This window comes from Oncorhynchus mykiss, chromosome 4 (assembly GCF_057628025.1).
Source record: "Oncorhynchus mykiss isolate SJ-2025 chromosome 4, ASM5762802v1, whole genome shotgun sequence".
NCBI classification, from domain to species: Eukaryota; Metazoa; Chordata; class Actinopteri; order Salmoniformes; family Salmonidae; genus Oncorhynchus; species Oncorhynchus mykiss.
Genome location: NC_143025.1, coordinates 11169991 through 11180816, shown reverse-complemented (window position 1 = coordinate 11180816; position 10826 = coordinate 11169991). Strand labels below are relative to the sequence as shown.

The 10826-nt window shown below is 40.2% G+C and overlaps 1 protein-coding gene and 2 non-coding genes across 3 annotated transcripts; all 3 read left to right on the top strand.

The window, feature by feature from the left end:
- The first annotated feature begins 4106 nt into the window (after window positions 1–4106).
- On the top strand, window positions 4107–10297 carry LOC110521278 (large ribosomal subunit protein uL15). Its single transcript, XM_036969459.2, has 5 exons — window positions 4107–4252; window positions 4825–4888; window positions 4978–5053; window positions 6464–6638; window positions 10130–10297. Exons 1-5 carry the CDS (start codon window positions 4250–4252, stop codon window positions 10256–10258), a joined length of 447 nt encoding a protein of 148 aa, XP_036825354.2. The 5' UTR covers window positions 4107–4249; the 3' UTR covers window positions 10259–10297.
- Window positions 5194–5324, top strand: LOC118945927 (small nucleolar RNA SNORA3/SNORA45 family). The gene has a single exon (XR_005041080.1). It is a non-coding gene; the product is annotated as a small nucleolar RNA SNORA3/SNORA45 family (small nucleolar RNA).
- On the top strand, window positions 6848–6978 carry LOC118945926 (small nucleolar RNA SNORA3/SNORA45 family). The gene has a single exon (XR_005041079.1). It is a non-coding gene; the product is annotated as a small nucleolar RNA SNORA3/SNORA45 family (small nucleolar RNA).
- Window positions 10298–10826: the final 529 nt, after the last annotated feature.

Below are 10826 nucleotides of genomic sequence, written 5' to 3'. Positions count from 1 at the left end.
TAAGAACATGGGGCATGGACTCTACAAGGTGTTGAAAGCGTTCCACAGGGATGCTGACCGATGTTGACCCCAATGCTTTACACAGTTGTGTCAAGTTGGCTGGATGTCCTTTGGGTGGTGGACCATTTGTGATCCACACGGGAAACTGTTGAGTGAAAAACCCAGCAGCGGTGCAGTTATTGACACAAACCGGTGAGCCTGGCACCTACTACCAAACCCGGTTCAAAAGGCACATACATCTTTTGTCTTGCCCATTCACCCTCTGAATGACACACACACACATTCCATGTCTCAAGACTTAGAAATCATTCATTAACCTGTCTCCTCCCCTTCATTACAATGATTGAAGTGGATTGAACAAGTGACATCAATAAGGGATCATGGAAAGAGCAGATGTTCTATATGTTTTGTACAATGTTAAATCAACTTTTTACAAGACAAATTAAATACCCAAACGGTATCTTATAAGTCTCATTGACAACAACAAATTGCTGACTAAATTAATTCATTATTTGATATGGGAAGATTTTCATACCTAGAGTGGCTATCTGCCTTGTTCAAAGGCTAGCGTCCCAGTATAACTGAATTTTGACTGAGGTGCTAGTAGTAAGGACTAAGGATTACCGGAGGTCTTGTACCTGGTGACAAATCTGACAAACAAGGGTTTGAGTTATAGAATCCAGGAGGTCTTGTACATGGTGACAAATCTGACAAACAAGGGTTTGAGTTATAGAATCCAGGAGGTCTTGTACATGGTGACAAATCTGACAAACAAGGTTTGAGTTATGGAATCTCTATACGGATGTATTTTTAATATTCGGTCCAGACTTTATGTGGGTAATAGAAGCACAATAAAAAAAAGCACACCTTGTCACCCTATCATTCTTCAGCTAAGAAAAAAGCCTGGAGTTATTTGCATGACATTAACGGTAACATTTGAGCAAACATTCTTATCGTAATAACCAACAGACGTCCATTTGAAAAGAACAGTAACCTCGTACCCAGTCTCACAATTTGTTACTGTTCTTTCCAAATGGATAGCTTTGCACCAGTGTGTAGTTCCATTATGCTTCTGGCCACACAAAATAACAGTACAAAATGTATTCTGATTACACACACAGGCCTACTTAACAGCAGTGATGGTCCCACATTTATGTGTTGTTTAAACAAAAAATGTTTGTACAACACTGAAGGAATCACATGACATCCCACTGGGCACAGACATAAGTTCAACGTCTATTTCACGATGGTTCAGTGTATTTTCTTTGAAACAACATGGAAACATTGATTTAACCAGCGGGATGGCCTTCTGTTTCTACAACAAATGACTGTAAGGGGCCATTTCAAACATACTCCAAGAACATATTTTTTAAATGTTTTTATTTCACCTTTATTTAACCAGGTAGGCTAGTTGAGAACAAGTTCTCATTTACAACTGCGACCTGGCCAAGATAAAGCATAGCAGTGTGAACAGACAACAACACAGAGTTACACATGGAGTAAACAATTAACAAGTCAATAACACAGTAGAAGAAAAAAAGGGGAAAAAAAGAGTATATATAGATTGTGTGCAAAAGGCATGAGGAGGTAGGCGAATAATTACAATTTTGCAGATTAAGTCAAACAAGAAAGGGTCCATTGTTCAAGTGAACAAATATGGTGAAGTGCTCACCAGCACACCGCTGAACTGTGGTTGGCAGATGAAGGTGATGTTCTGTACATGATCCAGTTGGTGGAAAAGGGCTATCTCCTGTTGCAGTTGCTCATCGAGGTGTTGCCTGTGATTGCTGCAAAGAGTCGGTGATGGACAGAGCAATAACCCAAACAGGTATTGTATTCAGACAAAACAATAAAACAAGCTACAAATCACTCGAGTCCTGCAGAGAGCGAGTAGAGAGAATAGAGACCAGCAGAGGTCAAGTGAGTAGATTAAGTTCAACTGCCTCATTTCGAAATGCTACGTTGTGGTTTGTGTCGCCTATACACGAAACTCACTTGATTTATACTTTACATGTCCTATTCTTAAATGTTCCCCTTTATTTAATATTTTTGATTGGTCTGTAATGTTTAATTCTCTTTAAAAAATATATGTACTTCAGTAAATCTGAGGGCCTTCCCGTGCAATACAGGAACGTATAACAGTTAGGTTAGAAAGAATCAAAATTGTAAAGAGGAAGGCAGAGGACCACATCAAAATGATGAAGCCAGTCATAGAGGAGCTGGATAAACTTAACCAATTAAAACAAGGAACTGGAGGTACTGTATCCCATTCATGTCAAATGGTCTACTTTACAAAACAGGTATTGTATTCAGACAACAATAAAAACAAGATACAAATCACTAGATTCAACAGCATTACTGTCATAGGAGTGTGTATAGGTGGCAAGTAAGTCAGGCGCAGGATAATTATTCTTGGTAAAAATGTAGTAGTTTAATGACGTAAAAAACATAACTCCAAAACCATGAAAAAAAGACACAAAACAAAGTGGGTACGAGGACCCGACGCGCACCTATACAAACAACACGAAAATAATAACAAACAATCTCTGACAAAGAGATGAGGGGAAACAGAGGGCAAAATACATAACAGGTAAAGAATTGGATTGGAACCGGTAGTGTAGGAAGACAAGACAAAACCAATGAAAAATGGATCAATGATGGCTAGAAGACCGGTGACGTCGACCGCCGAGCACCGCCCGAACCAGGAGAGGCATCGACTTCGGTAGATGTCGTGACAATTACAAGAGACAACAACCCAGACCCCACTGACCTTTTAAATTCCAGGCTCAAACTTGGCGGTCTTCACCACACCTGCCACCGCAGTTGATTAATCCTTACTCTCATTATCTTCTTTCGCTCTTCCAAACGTTCTGTGCATTCCCAAATTCCATATTTACTTATAATGTGCTCCACTTTTCTCATTTTTTCCTGTCCGCCATTATACCCATACCTCATGGCCAGCTAAACGTTTTATCACAACCACAACCTTTATTTTAGTCTATTCAAACAGACCCCATTGCAAAGAAAACAAGTACTCATTAAGATCAGGTGTGGGCAACACACTTAACAAGATAGAGGATAGAGAACGTTTTGTTGATGCTGAGAACAGAATGCACATGTTTCTTAAAATAACATTCTTAGAACGTTCTCTGAGCGCTACTAAAATATTATTGTGGTTTTTAAGGTACGTTTTCTTAATGTTCTCAGAACAAGTTGAGAACATGACTTGAAATAGAACCATGAGGAAACATTATGCTGAAGTACTGAAATTCCCAAACAAGAACATTGTTACTTAACATTCTCAGAAGAAGTTGAGAACATTACTTTATATAGAACCATGGGGAAACCTGTAGGGAACATTATGCTGAAGTACTGAAATTCTCACAAGAGGGGAACATTGTTTCTTAATGTTCTCTGAACTATTTGAAAACATTCCCAATGTCAAACCAGTTGGAGAGTTCCTAGAACATTACCAAAATTGAAATGAAACGTAACCATGTTTGAACTTTTAGGAAACGTTCTGTTAAAGTAATGAAATACCAAGAAAATAAAGTATTTTTGTAAAGTTCCATAAAGGTGCTGAGAATGTTCCAGAACCAACACAGGGCACAGACGTCAATTCCAAGTTGGCTCAACGTAATTGAATTGAAATTATGTGGAAGCAATGTTGATTCAACCCGTGTGTGCCCAGTGTGAAGCAGCAATCTTGCAGAATTCCCAGAAATGTGTAGGAAGGTTGCATGCAAAATAACCATAGGACAACTACGCTCTCGCCAAGCGCTAAGAAACATGGTTCTCAGAACGTTATGTGCTAGCTGGGATGTAAATTGTCCAACAAAGATTACTGATACTGGTCTCTGAGAAATGTTTGTTATAGCCTAATAAATAAATAAGCCTACTGCAGCTTCGTGTGGTCGTGATTTGGTTGGGGATCAAACTGCGATATCATTCAGTCTAACTCAGGAATGAATAGCATTGTTTCAATTCATATTCATAAACTTCTCACTTTATCAGCTTGTATTCGCACATTCATTTTTTTCTGGAGTCCTGTTGGTGTCCGTCCCATAACCCTTACCTAACAATTTAAAAAAAAACTTCAATGAGGTAGGGACGTACCGAGAATTCCGTATAGCACGGACCGTCCGTCTGACCGTCGCTGTAGGTTTCTTTGAAAGTTGTGTCGCGTTGCAAATCTCGTACAAAACCGTGAGATTTCCAATTCGCGTTCCTCTTTAATTTATCCTCCAAGATGGTAGGTACTTACATGTACACCCCTGCTGTAGAAATTGGCTTAAATCTATGTCCATCCTGAGTTTTGCGAGTAGAAAAAAACACACATTTGTAAAGTTGTCTTATATGTGACGGACAATGTTCCGCTCCCATGTCACTATTACTGATTATGTGGTGAAGAAACGTATAAATCGGCGACAACTCACCGATGTTGGATACAAATGTTGGATACAAAACTAGCTACGTTTACTGGCGAGATTACGATGGCGTAAATAAGATACATACATTATGTCACGGAACTTTGTAAAATGTGTTATATACGTCTTGTAATACTTACAACCTTGGCCATTGTGACCAGCGATATGTTGTGCTAGCTTAGTTTTGTAGCTAACTAGTCATTTAGCTGCTAACGTTACCTGGCAGGGGGAGTGCGCATTATGCCTAGGTGTATATTTTTCTATTTGATTATTGACCAGGTTGTGAAGTCTTCTGTTTGGTGGTTGACATGACATGCTTGGCTGAAAAGGTCGGCTACTGGTGGGCCAATCATGACTGTTGTTACCTAGTTTGCTAACCTCAAATGATGTATTGCAGCCCACTAAGAAGACCAAGACCAGAAAGCTCCGAGGGCACGTAAGCCACGGACATGGTCGTATCGGTGAGTTGAGCATAGTCAGCATTGGTGATACTTGTGTGTTTATAATGTAAGTTATTACAAGATGTGACAACTGTCGTTTCTCTTCGTAGGCAAGCACAGGAAGCATCCTGGAGGTCGTGGTAATGCTGGTGGCATGCATCACCACAGAATTAACTTTGACAAATAGTGAGTAGAGAGAGCACTTTTACCTTGTCTGGTTCAGTGTGACACTATTCAGCATATCTTACAGTAAGCCTACACTGCATTGTTTGGTGGCTTCAGTAGTAAGAAAACATGATCAATGTTTTTTTAAGAGTGAGCGATTGTCAGAGACTCAGAGTCTCATCTTGACAAACACTGTTGTTTTGGTGTGCTAGAGTTCTCTCAGAGTGAAGACTGTTCCTATTCACCGACTGGCCTTCTCATAGGCCAGTCACCCACATGGGCAGTTACAAGTGTCATACATTGTTGCCAACACATCTATACGTCCAACACATAGTAGTTTGCGCACATTACTGAAGGTTGTGGGATGAAATCATCCCTCATCACGTTCATTTTGTGCCTCTGGTAAAGTTACAATTAAATGCTATAAGGCAATAGTCAGGTACTCATAGTTGATGGATTTGTTGTCCTACCACTTCAGATCTCATCTGTTGATTACATTGTCATCATGGAAAAATGTTATAAAGTGGCAATATGTGACTTTTTGGGCAGTCTGACCCAAATTCGGATACAAATGTGGGTTATAGATCTATCATTTTGACTTGAAAGCAGGTCTAAAAAGTGGTAATTTTTATTTTCTCTGTGCACTATTTCTATGCTTCCCTTAAAAGTTTTGTTTTTTGGTGTCTGTCTTTGGTTTTGTACAAAAGCTTCAATCAGATTAAAGAAACAATTTTTGGTTCTGGAAAATATATTTTACAGCAGTTTAGATGGTACACTGATTCTCTACACTAAACGGTCTTATTTTGTCACAATAACTGAAATTAGGTGCACTGTTTTTCATTAACCAGGAAATGGCGAAGTGATTTGTGTTTAGTGCAACTTTAAGAGTGGATTTGGTGTGAGTACAGCTATTAGCATACCGTAAATACCGAAGTGTGTGTGTGTGTGTATATATATATAACACACACACACAAACAAAGGATAGCAATTCAAATGATACAGGAGCTTCTCATCTAAACCATATTGCAGTGTTGCACACTTAACTACTGCAATTTTTCTCAAATGTGTGGACATTTTAAGCCTTTCATTTTCAATTTGGCTAACAGTGAAAAATGCTGTTTACTGGTACTAAGGTAATTCTTGCAGGGACGTGGTGTGGGAGAGCTGTTGTCTTTACACTATAACACTCAAATGGGGGTTGTATGTGGTGTAGATGTCCCCCATACTACCACCAAAAGAGATCTCTTAGATTTGAATCTAGATCTGTCTCATTAAACTACACAAGTATCTCTCCTGGACCTAGTTTGCCGTCAATGTAGTGAAGAGACCCTAAGACTGAACTTTTTACTCTCAGCTTTATCACCAGTAACAATTGGTGTAACACAATATGCTTGATATATCACCTGTCTGGTCTCCTCTGTGCCTCCACAGCCACCCGGGCTACTTTGGTAAGGTGGGTATGAGACACTACCATCTCAAGAGGAACACGGTGCACTGCCCCACTGTCAACCTCGACAAGTTGTGGACGCTGGTGAGCGAGCAGACCAGGCTCAACTACGCCAAGAAGCCTGAGGGCCCCGCTCCCATCATTGATGCTGTGCGCGCTGTAAGTGTCTTCCCAACGGGACAGTTTGTCTGGTCCCAGATTGAAGTTGCTGATTCATACAGTTAATGGAAAACAGTTGTTGTAATGGCTTTTTCTACAGGCCTTTTCTTCAGTCCTGTTCTAACATATCTGATTTAAGGTAATCATGGGCCTGGTTAGTGGCTGACTGCTATGGTGGTGTTCAGTATGCCACACAGTGAGTGATACAGCCAGAGACTCAGAGTCTCATCTTGACAAACACCATTGTCTTGGTGTGCTAGAGTTCTCTCAGAGTGAAGACTGTTCCTATTCACCGACTGGTCCTCTCATAGGTCAATCGGCCACATGGACCGTTACACGTATCATACATTGTTACAAACAACTCAATTGACCATATATGAAGTGAACTGAAAACTAAAATTTGTTTTTCTTGCTGGACATGTTCAAGTAGTCTTCAGGAGGGTTAGCCACCCATGATAAGGATGTTGATTTTTCCACAAGCAGGACAAATTATTTTCCATTAGTCAGCACTCAGCAACAGTAAATGGCTTTATGAGCCCCAGCACAGGTTTTACTGACCTAACCTCGGCTGAAACTAGCCTAGACTGTTCTAGACCCAGGCTTGAGCCGGAGCTCTGGTCTTTACCCTCTATTGGACAGAATATTTATCTTTAAATGTTGGAAGCTTGCTTGCGTACTAACTGGTTGTTCAAAATTAACTGCTGTAAAAAGTCCATAATAAGAGCCCTAAACAGATGACAGCCCCCTGCTGTTGTTGAGAAACATATTGGCATCCTGACCGTTTGCTCAAGGTTGCCAATATTTTGTTTTTAAAATCTAGTTTGTTGTAGCCATGCTGGCTTTGATGGCACGGAATCTTCGACTGACATTGGTGTGAAAGGAGCTGTGTTCAGTGTTTCCCCTATATTAAATTGTTGCCAGCTCTGCAAATAATGTATATATTTTTTTACAAATATATATATATATTTATTCATTTCTGGCTAACATGTGGAATTGTTTTAAGATGGTCATACCAATGATTATTTGGCTATTTGATTTTGAATTTTCGGGTTGCTGTAAGTATAATTTTTTTTAATGAGACGTTGAATTTGGCTTTACTGCTATTAGCCCATAGAAATGCATTGAATAACGTATTCATGCAGAGCGAAACAGATGGTTAAAAATCATTATTGTAAAGAAGTTTGTTTTGAAGTGTCTGTCCTATATCTAAGAAATTAAAATGTTGTATTTTTACCCATATTTGACCCCGACACTACAGTGATGTTTCTGCCGCTGATCAAATTTCCGCTGATCAACTTCTACTGAAGTTGTGAAAATGCAGCAATTTCCGCTGTGTGTTTACTGTGAATACTGAGGCTGTACCTGTTAAGTTATTTTTAACCGTGGTCAAGTAGGGTATTGTGGCTATTTTGATCATAATGCAGGCCTACCAGAGTGGCCTACCATAAACAAAATGGAAGTGTCTGTATCGCTCAGCCTACAGTAGCAGCCAATGTGTGGTATTCAATGTAGAGAAATTATATTGTGGTGTTTAATGCAAGAAACCACTTTACAAAATAAAATGCATCATTATTCCCATACCATTATTACAGAGAATCAGACAAATTATGCTACCTGCCGTCTATTAGCTACTTATCTTATTCAAGCCTGTCTCAAAATACAACTCTGCCCCTTTAAGAAGGGAAAAAAGCTATTTTACCTGACTCACTTTTCAAAGATTGTAGGAAGCAATCACTCCCCCAGTGCTGACTAAGAATTATCTATAACTGGGCTAATAACTCACTAACTAACAAAGGATATGAACAAACGGGCACACGTTGCTACATGCAGCTCTTGCTTTGATCTCAACAAGTACATCTACTCACAACCGCTCATGCTGTAAACACAGTCCAGTTCAAAGTGAGTGGCACAGATCCATATATGGCAATGGTCTAAATAGGCCTACTGCAGCTCTGATTGGTTATGAAGCACCAGTCTGTGTAGAGTACGGGCCTGAGTTATCAATGCAATAGGATCCTACTCTGATGCATTCTGCCTACAACAAAAGCTACCCTTGCCACTACATAGTTAGTTTTGTTTCGGTATGTTGCATTGAATGGCTAATATTGTGTTAATTTGAATTAAAGGGAAATGTTGATTGTGTTAAATAATGGGGTAAACTCTAGAAAGTTGAGTGAAGTTCAATCTCGTGCTTCTCTGCACAGACTGACATTTCTTCTGCTGGCAGTCCTGGGGGAGCTGGGTAGACGCGCAGCTTCAAATCAAATTTAATTTGTCACATACACATGGTTAACAGATGTTAATGCGAGTGTAGCGAAATGCTTGTGCTTCTAGTTCCGACAATGCAGTAATAACCAACGAGTAATCTAACCCAACAATTTTACAACAACTACCTTATACACACGTGTAAAGGAATGAAGAATATGTACATAAAGATATATGAATGCGTGATGGTACAGAACGGCATAGGCGAGATGCAGTAGATGGTATCGAGTACAGTATATACATATGAGATGTAGGGTAAAGTTTAAAGTTGTTTAAAGTGGCTAGTGATACATGTATTACATAAAGATGGCAAGATGCAGTAGATGGTATTGTTTAAAGTGGCTAGTGATACATTTTAGTTGCCGTACCAGGCGGTGATACAGCCCGACGGGATGCTCTCGATTGTGCATCTGTAAAAGTTTGAGTGCTTTTGGTGACAAGCCACATTTTCTTCGGCCTTCTTCACCACTCTGTCTGTGTGGGTGGATCAATTCAGTTTGTCCGTGATGTGTACGCCGAGGAACTTAAAACATACTACCCTCTCCTCTCGTGTCTGAGCCGTTGAATTGCGACTCTACTTTGTCTCTATATTGACACTTAGCTTGTTTGATTGCCTTGCGGAGGGAATAGCTACACTGTTTGTATTCTGTCATGTTTCCGGTCACCTTGCCCTGATTAAAAGCAGTGGTTCGTGCTTTCAGTTTCGCGCGAATGCTGCCATCATTCCACAGAGGGAACATTGCACTAAAGTACTTCCATAAATGTAACTAGCCCCGGGGTAACTTCAAATGAGGCTTGTGGGCGTTCTAGAGAAAAACAACCGATATGTATGTGTTTGTGAGTGTCACCTTTCGATGGTGGGGTCATGTTACTGTGTAGCCCAAACTGTTTGGATGCTACAGACAGAAGTTAGATCAGCAGTACCAACTTCAGATGAGTCCCGTGACTCTTGTGGGGGTCGTAGAGCTAAACGGAGAATGCCATAGTTTTCGTGAGTCATCTTTCCAGAGGGGTCATATTAGTTTATAGGCCAAACTGTTGGTACTGGTAATTCGAGCCATGTATGTCTTCAAGATCTGCTGCCTGTCATTTTGGGGTCACTCGTTTTGCAGATTAAACTTGAGTAACTACATGGCAATGGCATGTAGGACAGACTTTGTGGGAAGGTAGGCCAAAAAAAAGTGTGTAGATGTGTTGGTTAATGTTGGTTCTGTCGCTCCCCACAGGGCTACTTCAAAGTGCTGGGCAAAGGCAAGCTGCCCAAGCAGCCTGTGATCGTCAAGGCAAAGTTCTTCAGCAGACGGGCGGAGGAGAAGATCAAGGCAGTGGGAGGAGCTTGTGTGCTGATGGCATAAGCTCCTGTCAATGTTTTTCAAATAAACTGTATAAATGGATTGACTTGTCTTGTGTTCTGTCGAAGATGTAAATGTTGCTTGAAGTTTAGCTCACACATTGTTGGGTAAAATATGTCAAAGGAACAGAATGGATTGATTTGCTGCATAGAAGAATGCCTTTGTTACATTGGTCAACAACCTTGGTCCTTGTAGTTACAGGGTGTGGAGACTAGTTCCAACCAGCATGTATGTACACATCTGATTTGGCTAAACACGGTGTGTTTGAGACATTGCAATTGGCCTGGACAGAATCACTGATCTACAAGTTACCTTGAATCCACCATATAACTGCCAGGATAATAGAATGCATGAGGTGTCAGTGTTTGGCTAGGTCAACCTGTACAAATAGTTTTGCAGGACCAGGTTTGTGACCACGGTGAGTCAAATACAGTTTGCAGGTCATGACTGGTTTTAATCACCTGAATGTTCTGTTATAATGAAGTAGGTGTACATTCGTAAGTAACCATTTCACAGCACATTGATTCGGGCCATGAGCAATGCCCATTTTTGAATAATATATTTGAATTAA

What these genes read in the sequence shown, in the direction of transcription:
- LOC110521278 (XM_036969459.2), top strand. An exon ending in CCACGGACATGGTCGTATCG is followed by an intron (nt 4,889 to 4,977) that starts GTGAGTTGAGCA and finishes TTCTCTTCGTAG; the next exon opens with GCAAGCACAGGAAGCATCCT. An exon ending in TCATTGATGCTGTGCGCGCT is followed by an intron (nt 6,639 to 10,129) that starts GTAAGTGTCTTC and finishes CGCTCCCCACAG; the next exon opens with GGCTACTTCAAAGTGCTGGG.